The sequence below is a fragment of the Ochotona curzoniae genome, unplaced genomic scaffold (assembly GCF_017591425.1).
Source record: "Ochotona curzoniae isolate NIBS_2020 unplaced genomic scaffold, NIBS_Ocur_1.0 contig_2692, whole genome shotgun sequence".
NCBI classification, from domain to species: Eukaryota; Metazoa; Chordata; class Mammalia; order Lagomorpha; family Ochotonidae; genus Ochotona; species Ochotona curzoniae.
Window position 1 is genome coordinate 7,779,511 of NW_024465556.1, and position 16,567 is coordinate 7,796,077.

The window sequence follows — 16,567 nt, forward strand, 5'->3', positions numbered from 1 at the left end:
GGTCCATAATTTCTAGCCATTCCATTGTTTGATTTTATTTTTAGCTTAAATATATAACCACAAGAGGGCATTCAACTTCGATTATCGATACAAATGGGGTTAGAACACAGATACAGAATATGGTACACTGAATATAATTAATGTGAATATCAAAGGCATCCTAACAGTTGCTCACACATGGAGATCTACTCCTGGATTCAAAGAGGTTAAAAGGTAAATATTTTGAAGAAACTCAGATATGAAAATTATGCATATCTTGAAGGAATGAATTGTGTGGAATTACTACTGGTTAGGTTGTAATATGGATATCATCCCAAATATTTCCTTAAGTGAAAAATTCCCATGGAATACTCTTAAAAGAAAACCAGAAACTTTAACACAAATCATATATTCCCAAAGCATAACATAGCAGAACCATTCAGCCAGTCAACTATCACAAGCAATGTTCTGCCATGAAATTTCATGAACATTTTATAAAAGAAAATAAATATATGAAAACAGGGAACAAATCATGGCTTATAATTTAGGTTTAATAGCACATAGCATGTCTGAGCAGATTAGTTAATGTCAGCAGAAGATAAATTGGACTTGTATAAAAGATTCTAGGTGGAAGAGTAGAGACGTAACATCTGTAAGAGGTTCTTCAAAAAGTTCATGGAATATTGAATGAATTTTATTTTGAAGCAATATATTTTTTAAGTGATGCCTGTTTATCTTCTTTCATAACACATGTTTCCATGAATGTTTTAAGGATGCCTGGGATCTGGTATCTACAAAAACTTTCTCACTTAATGTTCGCAAGTGAGCAGCTCTATGGAGTAAAATGGAGAAGTTGCCAGGGCCTAAGACTAAGCCTGCAGATTTCCAGGTTCCTTTAGAAATTAGGCCGTTTCTACCAGGGAGCTCTCAGGTCCTGGAGCTGAGAGAAATTCAGGAAGTCTGATTGTAGACGGAGAGAGGAGCCAGTGGAGCACTGATGTCCGTGCTCATGATCTAAAAGCTGAAGGACAATTTAATCTCATACTGACACATAACTTTTTGACTTTGAGAAAGTTACATCCTTACTTATTTTTTTAAGATTGATGTCCCAAATAGCTGGGCCACTATAGCTACCCACAGTAGTACCCTAGGAATCCCATCATTTCAGCTTTCAGTAATGAAAAGTAAGGCTAAACAGTGAAGTGATTTGGCTTTGCTGCCCAGACAAAAGTGTATCAATAGCTTTTATCTCCTGAGTATGTAATTTGTAATTGATACACTAAAAATTAGAGGAAACTTTTGAAACAAAAAACTAGTTTCTGCAGTATAAAGGGAGTATTTAAAACAAAGGAGTAATAATTATTTTAAAAGTAGGGAACAACTTGTGCAACAATGACGCCAGACACAAGTTTTAAAGAATGAAAAAGTGATTTTTATGAGATTAATATGCAAAGTTCTATAACTTGTCCTTTGCATTTCAAAGCCTGATGGCATACCTGAGAGCTGCACGCTCTTGCAATGACACAATCAGAATGTTTCATTGAACAAAACCCAAGTCAAAGCCAGTGTGGAAGTTATTTACATCTTGTGCAAAATAATTCCCTGCAGCATTCCAGCTCATCTGTAACAATAATTCTCTAGAAAATAGTATCTTTAAGAAGTCTCAACCCACTTACCTTCCCGTTTGTTTAAAAAACTGTTCTTCAAAATCTCTTAAGGCTTTACGCAGTCTCTTCTTGTCAGCCCTCGTTTCTCGAAGATGGTCAAGAAGTACAGGCCTGTGTCAGGTAAAGTACAGACTTGCCATTACTAAGCACTGCTATGCTCTCTCAATTATGTCAGTGCTATCTGTTCAGAAGAAAAAATTCCTCAAAACACATTATGACCAGAACACTTTTTTGAACATAGGATTATCTCTGGATATGGCACACCTAGAGCCAAAACAGGAGGCACCCATAAATATAAGAAATATGTTGATGTTTGAAACTGTGTCACTTCAAAGAGAAAGGACAAGACATAAGTAAACTAACACACTACATTTGGTGGTAGACTTAAACAAGAGAATGTTAATGTTCTGTCCTTAGGCAAATTCATACTAGGAGAATGATTAAATTTGGGGAATAAGCTTGGACCCAGAACAAAGCTATGGTTACACTGAAAATTCTTCTCACTTCATTAAAGATATTTATAGAATTTCAGAGATTTTGTAAATTCTCTGAAATTATATATGGACATTTTTTAAAAACTGATTGAAATAAAAGTCCATACCCTTCAAAATGTTACAACCATTTTAGAAAAATTACACACTGCATAAAACAAATCAGCCTTCAAACAGGTTGCATACCTGTAGTGTGAAGTTATAGTGCTAATAAACACTACAAACATATTAAAATCTCAATTTAAAACTTAATTCTTGGTCTTATTCCACCTCTGCTTTGGGCTATAAACTCACTGCACTATGTGTGTTAAAGAGAATCTCATGAATTGGGCTGTAGTAGCCAAGAGGACTGCCAGCTACTGCCAAACGGTAATGACAACAATAATGAAAATCCAAACAGCTGCTAACCAGGAGCTTGTGGGGAGACAGACGAGCTCCTTTACTGAAGTCCAGGCGGACTCCTGGTCTGCAGAAACAATGCCATCTAGAAGGAGCAGGATAAAGTTTCTCTCAGCTTCTTACCACAAAGGTACAGATATGCATTTGGGTCTAGCAAAGGCCAGTTGTGCTTTACACACTGCCAAGTTAGACTGGTGCCAAGCTCTAAATTACAGACACATGATGATAGCAAATTCAGTATTTATGTCATGTTTAGCACAAGGCTTCTCAGTTCTCTCCAGTTAAAAGAACCGAATTATACACAACTATTGTGGTGTTCTTCTGGACTTTGCATGCACATAGAAATTGTCTCAGACAAGAATCACTTCACAATGAAGGTTCATACTCACATTGTAGCCTCATGTAAATTGGACATGGAGAGAGCTGGCTGTTTGATTTCTTTCTTTTCTTCTGGTAGCAGGGTCCTAACAGGTTCAGTCTCGTTTGAGTAGGTGACATGGTCACCAACAGGAAGGCAAGATACTGGATCTGGCAAAGCAAGCTGTTGGCTTCCCTGTAGACAGTCTTCATCAGAGTCCTCTTCCTCCTGCTTATCACAGGCAAAGTTACATAAAGTCATAGGATGCTGAGTATCTACTGAGGTAAAAATGGGAAGGAAATCATGAAATAGACACTGTGAAAACTGATGAGTAGCCCACGTACCTGCTGAGAATCAGAACAGAAAAACCCAGAACACTTCTTCATCAATTACTTTAGAAATCATGCTAAAGTCAGTAAGCAAAGGTGTACCCAGGCTGGGACAAATGCTGATGAAGTTAGTTTATGCTTCTGGGCCGAAGAGAGCACAGCCATTTAGAATATGATGCAGCGTGGAATATACTACCAAATAATACCCTCCCCATAATCCAGACCTGGGCCCCTGCTTCATGCACTTCCTAGTGATGTAGGTTAGGATGAGGGGACTACAGATTTCTTTATTCATACAGAAACTTCCTAGATATTGCCCCATTGTGGGCCACATTCACATACAGAAAATACTTGGAAAATTTAGTAATTCAAACAAGATATTTGAAGACCAAATCAACATAAGGCTACTATCTAACCTGTTATACTTCTTATCACAACATATGTAAGATTTACTTATTTTTATCAGAAAGCCAGATTTAAACAGAAGCAGATAGAAAGATCTGCCTGCTGCTTCACCCCCCCCCCCCAGGTGCCTGCAATGGGCAGGACTGAGCTGATCCAAATGAAACCAGGAGACAGCAGCTTCTTCCAGGTCCCCTGCATCCTCTGCTGCTTTCCCAGGCCACAAGCAGGGAGCTGGATGGGAAGTGGAGCAGCCAGGAAATGAACCAGTGCTCATATGGGATTCAGCATGTGCAAGGTGAGGATTTAGCCACTGGGCCACCATGCATAGGCCCATACTCTAAATTATACTTCCTTTGTGGGAAAATTTTAGATCATTATTCTGTTACAATCTTAAAATACGAAGTATAAATGTAAATGCACTCAAGTATTACTTAAGTTTACATTTATTAGTATTTATTCCTTTGATATTAGTATACTAGGCAAGTGACTGTTTTGATATCAAGGGAGAAGGATTTGTAACTGGTTCTGTAGTCTCATAAATCATTCTTTCTTAAAAGTATTACTTATGGGGCCTGGCGTGATAGCTGAGTGGTTAATGTCCTCGCCTTGAATGTGTCAGGATCCCATATGGTCGTCAGCTCTAGTCCCGGCGGCACCGCTTCCCCTCCAGCTCCCTGCTTGTGGCCTGGGAAAGCAATCAAGGACGGCCCAAAGCCTTGGGACCCTGCACCAGTGTGGGAAACCCTGAAGAGCTCCTGGTTCCTGACTTTGAACTGGCTCAGCTCCAGTCATTGTGGCCGCTTGGGGAGATCTTCCTCTCTGTCTCTCCTCCTGTCTATATATCTGGCTTTCCAATAAAAAAAAAGTATTACTTATGTCCAGTATTCCTATTTCCTACTGAAATGAATCTTCTCAGATTGGTATGAATGATACCAAAAACAAATGTAACCACTTTATTAAACAACACGTTCTGTTATTTCTTATTAAAAACATTAATCAGTACACAAATCAGGAAGGCTGTTTTGGCTAGCTGTGCTAAGAATTGAACAATACCAACTAAAATCCATTATTTCTTCTCATTTTCCAAAGCAATGCAAATGTTAACAGCAGCTTCAAACATACATGTTCCACCCTGTATCCCTACTTCAGAAGTGCGGTAACCATTAGCCTCTGTTAGACATTCCCCTGAGCTGTTGGGAGTTCCACATTTCCATTATGTGAAAATAAGATCTGGCAGGATATACTGCCAAGGAGGATCACAGAACTCACAGTCCCACACTTCTGCACAAGTTACCACTACAAATTTCTACTTAATGCAACCTTCCTGACTTACAATTGTTGGAATAAGGGAAGGCGTTGACAAGATTTGCTTGATAATTCTGCATCGGTCATAAAGAGGTTTTATGAGGTTCTTATCTTGCTTGGCTACCTGTAAAACATAAAATTGTTTCTTCATCAAACAAGAATAAAAAACAGTAATTTTTTAGCAAGGAAAAGAAATCCTGGCACCCAAGATAGGTGATTTTAATACAATAGTAGTAAGAAAACCACCTTTTCTAAGATCCTGCATTATAACATGTACCAAATGTTTCTATGGAAAGCTAACAAGGATGGCCTGTAAAAGTCGCATGGAAGCATTTGGTTCTGGGCCTACTAAGGTAACTATAAAAGTAGGACTAGAAATTTAATATATCTATATAGCAGGGTAATTTTCAAGTGGATAATTTTATATGATCCACAAATAATGTTATAAATATCCAATGGCCCTTGGAAGGAAAAAGATTCCCCACTCCTGTCTTAAAGGAAAAGTAAGTTTTAGAAAGATGATTTGTAGAGCTTTCTGTAGGAGTATACAGTATGTCAGTAAGTTGAACTTCTTTAATTACTTCCTCATTCTTGGTCAGAAACCAATGAGTGACCCAGGCTTTTTTTCTTTATAAATTTGTATTTTATCTGTCTAGATGTCAAAGATTATATTCATAAATACCAACCTTGTTCAAGTCTTCATAACATAGTGGAGTTATATCCTAGTTTATTGGCTAGCTGGTATGAAAAAAGTTCTTTGAACAAAACATTTAACTTATGTGAATCCTTAATTTCCTACCCATGAAAGAGTTAAAGTTCCCTGCAACCAAAGCATGCCATCAGCTGTTATCCATGAATGCATTCCATATGCCTCTGTTGTATGATCCATCCTTTAACCCTAATTTCAAGAGATCATATTGTACATAAAAAATTAAATAACTCCCTATCTGTCTACCTATTCCAAATTTACCCAGCTCCTCCAATTTTCTCCCTAATCCATATCCTGTATTTTTCTTGCATAACTACTACATGCAGCTTCACTTTCACTGTTTGCCAACAGTAATACTTAACAAATAGTGGGAGGAAAATGGCAGAAATAGCCCATGGTATCACCCTGGTATTTGTCTTCGAATTACACAAGTCCAAGCATACTTCCAAACTCTCCCCTCTCAGCCCCCACACAGCCCTTCAAGGGAGAGCCCTGAAGAAAATGACCTAAGTCTTCTATTTACTCTCATGCTTCCCCGCTACACACACACACACACACACACACACACACACACACACACACACACACACACCCCCCAATGGCAAACATTCTGGCCCATATTGAGCTCTCTTTCTCTGAAATGTTCTATTTTATAGTCTAGGCCTTAATTGTTTTGTGTGGTTAAGTTTTATTTGCTCAAGTAAATTAGAAGTTCCTTTAAGGCATATATCAGATCTGGAATTTCTTTAAGTTCTCACATCCCCATTCCTACTAAAGTAACCTGTATCTATTAATACAGAGTTACATGCAAAAATGACTAACTTTAAAAATCTTTACATAAAATCTACAAGCTATATAACATAAGGTTTTATACTTTATTTTCAGCACAAAAATAACTTCTATTGTTGAATCCTTTTAAATGTGTGTGTTAGTCTCAAGAACCTCTCATTTTCTGGCCTGTCATTCCCTAAGCTCTGTTAATCATGACAGATATTCCAAAGAGGTAAAATCCAAACAAAATCATAGCAACACTTATGTCATGAAATCTTCATAGGTGATAAAAGAGAACAACCTAGTTTAAGTTAAACAAAAAAACAGTGAAATATAAGTGTTTAGCTACTGCAATTTGATTTGTGATTTTTGTTGTTATAGTCTCCATTCTACAGAAATTAATCCTGAAAGAAAAACACAACGACTAACAGTACAAATGATGAAAGGTATCTTGTACAAATACTAGGTGAAAATTATGGTTCATATACAATGTATGTAATCTTTTACTCTGATTACATTTCACTCTTACAGTCACTGCTAAAACAGTTTCCAGAGACAAGAGGGTTCAGTGGTTAGCCCAGTAGAGCTTCTTAAACAGGAAAATTCTGGCAAAAGTTGACTAAAGCTAAGGAATCCTAAAAGAATTGTTCGCTGTCCAAAGAGAAGGTCATTTTACTTGTCAACTTGAGAAAGTTTGTTTACGAGGATGCTTATAGACAAGTTTGATTGTAAAATATTTCATTTTAAAATATATGGCACTAGACCCCTGGAGAGAAGAAAAACATGTTGGTCAAAATGCTCGACCAATTGTAGTTTTTCCCAAACAACTTTTGAAGAGTCAACAAGGAAACACATCTGGGTTGGCCACTCAATAAGTTCTCTCTCACGGAAAGTCAGCCTGCTTTCAAGCTAATATTCCACCACTCAATGCACTTAATGATTAGAATAATCTACTGGATAGTTTTTTTTATGGCAACACTGTCTTTCTATTGGCAAATTATATCATATTGTATTTTAAACATTGTATCAAATTTTATTCCTTTAGTACTATTAAAAAGTGACAAAGACAACTAAAGATCTTTGTTGTTTATTGTTTTATAAATATCTCCTTATATTGATCTGTAAAACTAACTGTCAAAAATATACTATGGAGGGCTCTCTGGCTGTTAAAGCTACTCAACATGATCCTGGTTTCTTCCATTTACACAATAAAAATCAAAAGTTAGGTTACATTTTGTATACTATACAGACAGGCAGCATTGTATAGAATCAAAAGGGAGAGCAATCATTTCTTGTCAGGGCACAACAAAGTTCTGTAACTCAAAATTATTTCAAAAAATTATCCAAAGTAAAGGAGCAGTTATTCAGTACAGTATCTGAACCAACAAGACAGTGCTGTCATAGGATTTATCAGCTTCGGTACAGGTTCTGACTACACACCAAACACCTCAAAAAGTCTCTTTCAGACACAAGTCATTCTTCATTGCAGTTTTTAATATTTAATGCAGCTTCAGAAAAAGCTGGGACTGCAGATAGAAGTCATCTGTCAATTTAAGTTTAAAGAAACTGGACCTAATGAGATTATCTGAAATGTTAATGAGCTCACCCAGGAGGCAGGATTAATACTGACTGCTATGGAAATAGTTAATCCTCCCTTGGGCTGTGCTGTGGCTTCTCTCATGCCATATAGTAGCTGGCCAGTGGAACTATCTTAGGCCCTCCCACGAACAACACTGAAGCTTTATATAATGAAGCATACATACTCTACTACAGACTTTTTTAAACCCTAAAAGGCCCCAAATTAGCCTACTACCGAGCTATTTTTGGCTTATTTAAAGTAGTTCTGATACTAAATAACAACAGATATTTCATTTGAAATACAATAACTGCCACTTATAAAAGGATGACTCCCAAGGCACTCAGATTTTTCTCTAATATCCAGACTCTTGTTTGCATGGGTCTACCTGACTTAGTTGTCTTCGTGTGGTGACCCCACTACCCAGTTGGCCCTGGACTGAGGCATTTCCCAAGACAGGCTTTTCAGAGTTAAAATTGAGAAAGTCCTAGGCCAAATGGGGTGGGTGTCATTTTGTTTCTCAAAGTACTTATCTTCAGTATGTTCCAAACAAGTCTCAACTTTACGGTACTCCCAAATGTATTCCTCCAGAGGCATCTCCACTTCCTAAGTGGACCTGTCACCATTCAGGGTTCTTTCTTCGGTTCTCGTCCTCCCATACCACATCTCAGCCTGTGCTTTTGAGGCTTAGCACAATGCACTTGAATGTTTACTTCTTTCCATATTTCCCAGGCCACCATGTCAGTAATTCAAGCCACCCATTTAATTTTACTTTTTGCCTTATTATTTGTTTATACATCGGAAATGATTTTAAATATGAATCACATCATGTAATTTCTCTGCACATAACCATTCTAACAACTTGTCAGTACTTTCCATAATCTAAAAGGTTCAGTGTGAATGGATTCCATCTCTTTCTGATTTCATCTCATGTCATTCTGTGCTCCAGCCCTCAGACCTAAGAATTCCAAACACAATAAGCTCTTTTCTTAAAGGCCTTCACACCTGCCATTCCATCTGTCCAGAATGTCTAGAATGTTCTCTGCTGTTATTTACCCAATTTTTTTCCACTGAATGTCACCCTCTTGATCTTAATTACCCTATCTGAACTATAAGCCATATTTATAATTTTCTGTCATTTGATCCAAATTATGCTCTAGTCTATATACTAAGCCTAATTTTCCTTTCACTGTCCTGATTAACTGAGTAGAACCCAGAATTAAGATTTCAGTGTTAACCAATTTGCTTTCTTGGTTTTAAGGCAACCATAATATGCCAAAAAGACCCTGAGAAATAGTAAAGGATGAAAAACCAAATGTGCATATATAAATTATTCAATAGCTATCACAAATGTTAAGAATTTTCACTGGGGAAGAGTATATGTTGATCACATTGGAAATGTGATTCATCCTTTACAACATCTGTTAGCTTTTCAAGTCTGAAGGAATTTCATAAAGATAGGGTTGTCCATGGGGCCATTTCTACTTTCAGATTATCAGTTGCAATGTAAACAATTAACCCAAAGGCATAGTGTAAGCTTTTGGGAGTCTACTACCTTATGATTAAGACCAGATAATGTACAGCAGAACAAGTAAACAGAATTCCCAAGACTTCAGTCCAAAGTTGAATGTTGTGGTTTATCCACTCTTGTTCATTCAACATTTATTCAATACTTACTATTATGTAGACATGAGCAACATTCCTACTATACCAGGAATTTAAATATGGGAAACAGAAAATGGCATCTAGGATAGAGCTATGAAAGGGTACCTGCAACTCATGTCTAACAACTGAAGGGCAACCACACCAGCGCAGCTAAGTCAGGAAGGACAACAAGAAAGCTTCCCTGATGAAATGCATCATCCCTGCTTCAGGACTTTTTAGCAGAAATACATGGAATGCTTTTTCCATGCTCAGACAATAATGCTTACTTCTTAGTCTTTGGTTTATTTGCTAATTAAGGGGAAATGCAGGATCAGAGAACAATATGATATAGCCTTATCTCTTTGCCATTTACTTTTTCTCAACATATCAGATTATAACCTGTAGAAGAGAGGTATATATAAGAGTGATGTGGCAACACCCACAATTCAGGACCAGTAATTCACCAGAAACTCAACTGAAATTTCAGAACAAGCCTCCTAAAGCTGTTTCTGTGATGACAAATACTTAGCCAAATTAGACATATGCTGTCATTGGAACTCTGTGGAGTGAGGACCCTGCAATGATACGGTGAGATACCTTAGACTCTTCCTGGAGGGGGAGCTGCTGTCTCTTCTCCTTCAGACATGTCAACATGGCATCCGAGGTCTCCTCCCCAGAGCAGCTTGGCTCAGGGCCTGCAGCTTCTAGCCTCCCAGGCTCTCTGGGAACTGTAGGTTGCTCACAAGACCGATTTCTTGGTGGACCTTTGGGAGTACTCCCTTGTTGTTCTGACAGCTTCAGCTTTAATTCTAAGAAAAATGTGGTGAGTTACCATGAGGATGAGGATTCAATGCCCCTAACAATAGCCATCAGTCTTTTGGGAATTCCTGCTCTCATAACAAATTGTTACAAATGACCTGCATTAATGGTTTCCCAAAGGGCAAGGGCAGTGTTACTAACCAGGGCCAACAACATGAGCTCCCAATGCCACACACAAACAGAACTTCAGAGATGTGGATACCATGCTGGTACAAGTTCATGAGTGAAGGCAACTCGTGATTTAGGTCAATGGATAGCAGCATTCTGGAGGACAATCAGTAATGTGCTACTTCTACCTCACTAGCTACCTACCTTAGCACCTCAGATTCCATACTGAAAGATGCATTTACCTAAGATTTTGAATGTTTTGTATTCATTGAGAGCCCCTGTGAAAATTCAAGTACCTCTGGAAGCCCTTATACCTGCAGATACCTGAAAAAATAGAGGAGGGGGTGGGAGGGGGAGATGGGAAGGCCAGCCCCAACCTGACACTGTTTTATGTATTATTACCTTCTAAGATGCAGCAGTCATGACTGCTGTAGTGTGACCTTACAAAAGCTTAGATTGTTAAAAATAGGAAAGCCATGGGGGCACATGTCAAAGAATTACATTTCAGAATGTACTAAGGGATTGGTCACTGGAATAAAGTTGTTTCTGTGGACTTTTCAGCTGCTGAGCTCATTTTCTTCTTTTCATTGCAACATGTTTATTTGCTCCAATATTTTGTTTTCTGGTTAGATAGCCAATTCTCAGTCCTCTTTAACATCCTAGTGTCCAATCATCCAGGAGAATAACAGTCCCCTTATGTTCGAATATGCCTGGCACTGAAGTGAATTCTCCTTGAATCATGGAGATCCACAGTCATTCTCTGTAAAGGCTGATTAGATAGAACTAAACAATGAAGGCGCTGTAGGACTCCTGATTTCAAATGGGGCCTCCAATCTAAGTGGAAAGCAGGGTTCAAGGTTCAAAGCATAGGTGGGTATGAATCACAGACACTGTGGGGCACATTACTACTACAACTGCTTCCTTTCCGAGGAAACAGACCTTGAGCTGGCACTTACCTTTGAGCTGTTTGCGACCCTTAGCCAAATCATTCATCCATTTCAGGACTTCAGGATTAGAAGTCTTGTCACCATGTGAAGGCTGCCAAGGGAGGAGGAAGAAAGACAAAACAACAAAAACTTTTCAAACAGCTGAGCCACACCAAAAAATTCAGGAACATAGAACCTGGTAAAGAAATTCGAGAGTGAAAACTCCAAGGATGTTATTGCTTCTGGAAAACAGCAACCATTCTTGACTTCCTCCATGCTTCCATCTGTGGCATAGACATGGTTCCTGCATGCCAGACCCTTTTCACAAAGTCTTCTCCATGCCATTTTGCCCCACAATGCCCCCACAGCTGTTGAGTACACTGATGCTTAGCACCCAGCCAGTGGCTTGCACACCTGGCTTCAAGGCCATAACCTGCCTCAAGATTCAGCGTCTGTCCATCATGTCTTCCATGCTGAAGAAAGAAGGCCACAGGGTCTCTAAAACCTGAGAAGAGTCCCAAGGAGTGAATCTGTCAGGAGAATACCCACATCTCTAAGGCTCAGTTTTCTACCAAGGTAAATAATAAAGTGAGTATAATCAATCACATGCATGTGATCGTGGGCAATCCCTTGGTCTCTCTATGCCTCAGTGACATCTATTAGATAAGAATTAAAATAGCAGCTGACTTCCAGGGAGGCTAGGATGGATTCATTAATTAAACCTGTAAAGCATAGAAAAACAAGTATTATTAGGAGTACAATAAATATTAACAATAATGATAACAGCTGTAAGAGTAGTAGTAGTAGCATTTTTATTCCCAGACCTTCAAAGAGTAATCCTGAGTATTTCTTCCCTAACATGCATGTAGACATATGCATGTTTTATAAGCAGCTAATCACAACTAGCATGTAGCATTGAAAATATTTTAGGAGCATACATCACTGAAAATACAAATCATTCCCTTCATTTCTGGATTTCTTATCAGAGCACAGAAATGTGTTTTCTACAGAAAGGGAAAACTCTAAGGGAATAGTAGCCAAACATACCATTTATCTGTGCAGGTAAGTTAAAAATATTCTTCACCAAGTCAAGGTCACCACAGTAATGTGAAAGCATGTTCAGGAAGAGTAATGTTTGCTCTGAATCAAGGATATGTGGGTACTTCAAAGAGTGCATGCAAAATGAGATTAAATTAAGTTTATTTTGGTGGAAAAAAATTTGAAATTCACCGACAACCTTCAAAAAGTTCATGGGAAACACATAGTATGAAAAATTATGCATGGATTTCAAGTTTTACAAAGTAAGTTATTCTCTTAATTGTAACTGCCACGAATTTTAAGAAGTATTTAAAGTAAATCTCAAATTATTTAACTATGTTCAAGGTGACATAAACATAATAGCATGAATAATGGGCACTGGTAATGATCCAAACTAGGGCCACTGTCACCTTTAAGGCTTCACTGGATACTTGTAACTTCAGAAAGTCACTGGTGGGAGGGAGGTACGGGAAAATTTCAGCTCACAGGAGAAAGCTGAGCACAACCGTCAGAATCAAATCTACATAACACTAGCGTGTTCACTTTAAAACACAGGCATGGTACTGTCATTCTGGAGTGACACAAAAACCACACACATTAAAATCAAGACAGAACCAGCAACTGATGTAAGCATGCCAATGATTCTTTCCTACAGGGAACTTGGAAATACTAGGGTTTCCATAAGGGAGCCCTGATTTCAAAACCATGGACAGTGGCACATGGACACACCCTGCTCTCCAGTGACTGAGCCTGATCCCATCTCTGGATGCTGTCATAATGCACTGCACTCTTTCCTAGGCATATAGTCCAGGATTTGGTTTTGGCAGAATTCTGGTAATACGGACTATCAATGTTTGGCTTTTAGCTTCCCCCAAATCCTCCAAAATCTCTCAGATCTGACAACTCTTATTTTTCAACAATATTCACTAGATCTTCTTCACATCTAACACTTAATCCTACGTTTTGAAATATGTTCATCTCTATGTGTGTGTCACACAGAAACTCTAATTTAATGACCATCAAAGCGATGAACTTTCACTGCCACACATAGGCTTTAGGGAAATCAGGATTGGATTTTTTGACAAAATAATTTTAAATCTAAAATAATTTTATTATGAGTTTTTTAAAAAATTTCCTTTCTCTAGGGTTAACTTTGAAAAGAGGTTATATCCAGCTCTCATGGATGGTAGCCCTCTATGGCTCAGAATCCAGTGGTCATACACTTGGATATTAGAATTGAGGTTTTTCCACTTGAGCAACACCCTTGCTTGGAGCATGCCCCACATCAGGGACCTGGGATGGGTGGGAGACTGGGTAGGGCTTCTCCCTTCGTCTCCCCCTTTACTCCAGATACAGGAAAAAAAATGTGGAAATAATAGTCTTACCCACTTTCCTGTAGCCCTTGAACCTTTGTGCCCACATTAACTATGTAAAGATTCTTAAAAAAAAAAAAACTGGAAAAAAAGAATTGAGGTTTTTCAGTGCAGTTAAAAAAAATGGAGGTCCCAAGCCGCATTTCACATAACAGAAGATACCACTGGATCAGATCCGTGGTGGGTCACAGAAGATTCCTACAACAAATTAGGAAAGTTTCCAGAGTGATAATAGGAAGACCTGAGTTGTTACCTTGGCTAAATCGGTTTTCTGCTCTGTGATGCCATAGCATTCACTCTACCTTCTCTGGGCCACAATATCTCCAGTTGTCAGATAAGAAAAATACTAGCCATTCCATTTAATTTTAACATTTTCTGAATCCTCTGAAAGTAGACATCTGGCTAAAACAGTATTATTTCATCTTTATATTCTGTTCATTTGTATTGCTGTTGTTATTACATGATATATATTATTCTGGAACTTAGTTTTTTATGTATCATTTGCAACAGAATGGCCCGAGCTAGAGAACATTATGCTCAGTGAAATAAACCAATCTCAAAAGGACAAATATCATATGTTCTCTCTGTTGTAAGGCAACTTTCATGCAAAATACAAGAATAATAAATATATATGTAAACATGCATGTACATATATTCACCTAGAGGAATCCTACAATGGAGATTAGCATACCAAGAAATGAAGATACATTGCAGTATGCATCTTTACTTCCAAATAAACATGAACTCCCGATGAAACTGTTAAAAATATCTTGACAATAAGATACTGGACTTTCTACCAGTGTCTATGTCTACAATATAATGATACACTTAAATAGCATAATGTCGGACTTGTGACTTGCTGAAGAACTGTACCATTTTAATTGCATGGGGGACTGCAGTGGAAGGTGGAGGGAATGGGGAGGGTGGAAGGGGAAATGCCTGTGCCTATGGAACTGTATCATGAAAAACAAAAATTTTAAATAAATAAATATGGTGGTATCTTCTAACCCCTTGAGCCAAACAGTCAACATATAATCAACTGTAGAGAACAGGTACACCTTGGGTCAGGTATATAAAATGGGCAAACTGAAAATAAATGGAAAGATGTGAGTTAAACACAGGTATCAAGGGCCTGGTGTGATAGCCTAGTGGCTAAGTCCTCACCTTGCATCCACCAGGATACTGTATTGGCACTGGTCCGAGTCCCAGCTGCTCCACTTCCCATCCAGCGCCCTGCCTTTGGCCTGGGAAAATGGCCAAAAACTGCCCAAAGCCTTAGGACATTACACCAATATGGGAGATCCACAAGAACTTTCTAGCTACCAGCTTTCGACCAGCTCAGCTCCAGCCTTTGCGACCATTTGGGGAGTGAGCCAGTCTGTCTCACCTTCTCTCTGTTAAATCTGCCTTTGAAAGAAAAATAAATACATCTTAAAAATTGTTTTAATTTTAAAATAATAAAAAAAACACAGGCATCAGAACAGCATGGAGGGTCACAGAAGCTCAAGTTCAATAATTAGAAATTGAAGCTATAAATTCCACAGCCAGGCTACAAGGGAGGGAAGCCTCACACAAAGAAGCAAACAATGAAAGCCCACTGACATGTCAAAGCCCTAATCACAGCCTGGCACCTGGATAAGAAGGGCAAGCAGAAGCCCTGTTTACCAAGACACGTAATGCTTGACTTCCCACTGAAACAATGCCAAACGTGAAGTCATCGTTTTTACTGTTCCTGGTGCATCCACCTGCAAGTGTGAGTATTCATTTGCTTGTATCTGCTCTGGCCTTGAAGCTTCTGGAGACAAAGACAGGACAGGCCAGGATAAGTTCTCTCCTAAGCAGGAGAGCTGCTGGGTGGCTGCTAGAATTAAGAAAACTGTCAATGGTCTCTGGATTCAGGTGGAAAAATGTAGTGGGATATTCACATGTAAAAATTTCCTTTCATTTTGACAAGGCAGCCATTATGGGGTAGCCTGGTCAAACATTTCAAATAGATTTTGAAACTTGTTTAGCTTACTTTCTTTTCATCAAACACTAATTAGCATATATGTACTCCTTTATTTAATACAAACGCAAGGAGTTATCACTAATATTAATCATACTCTCAGATGGCAATAGGGATTCAGAATATCAAGTTCAAAGTCACAAATTTCTTAAACTGCTGCACTGGAATCATATCCAGTAGGGCCCGATTCTGGACTTACAGGTAAGTGTTCCTGAGCCCTAAGTCTACAGTTTCCACTGTGCGGACATCATAATTCCAGCAACTTTCCAGCAAGCAACAAGTAACCATAGCTGTTTTCAGGGTATCTGGAGCTTTCAAACTCAGGACACTTAAGAATCACTTGACTTTTCCACTGCAAATCTAGCCACCTTCAACCCACTGCTCCAGCCCAAGCTGACAGAACACAGCTTCTCCCAAGCAAGCTGTAAGCTGTCAGGCCTGGGTGCCCTTACTTGTAACAGAAAGGCCTAGACTAACAGTGTGTGGGACTCCCTGCTGCACTACAATGGACAGTACTTTAACTGCCTGTCCCCAGTGAAAAGATTCCTCATCTTCCCCTGCCTAAGATTGCCTTAAATTCAATCTGGTTTTATTTCCCATTTTAGAAAGTCACTAAAAATCCCTTGAGTGACTCTGAGGATGGGTTGGGAAGCACAGACAGGAAG

At 38.6% G+C, this 16,567-nt stretch overlaps 1 protein-coding gene across 7 annotated transcripts in view; it reads right to left on the reverse strand.

Moving 5' to 3' along the window:
• The window catches only part of FAM13C (family with sequence similarity 13 member C), a 112,407-nt gene that overhangs the window by 2,314 nt on the left and 93,526 nt on the right, over positions 1 to 16,567 (reverse strand). For 2 of the 7 annotated variants that reach the window (XM_040976060.1, XM_040976058.1), the window contains exons 9-13: positions 11,517 to 11,598; positions 10,231 to 10,442; positions 4,962 to 5,057; positions 2,926 to 3,125; positions 1,656 to 1,757 (exon numbers count right to left, since the gene is read on the reverse strand). In XM_040976060.1, the coding sequence (XP_040831994.1) occupies positions 1,656 to 1,757; positions 2,926 to 3,125; positions 4,962 to 5,057; positions 10,231 to 10,442; positions 11,517 to 11,598 (692 nt within the window). Of the gene's footprint in view, positions 1 to 1,651; positions 1,758 to 2,925; positions 3,126 to 4,961; positions 5,058 to 10,230; positions 10,443 to 11,516; positions 11,599 to 16,567 lie in introns of those variants that run through there. The other 5 variants (XM_040976059.1, XM_040976063.1, XM_040976062.1 and 2 more) reach the window with 4 other exon arrangements.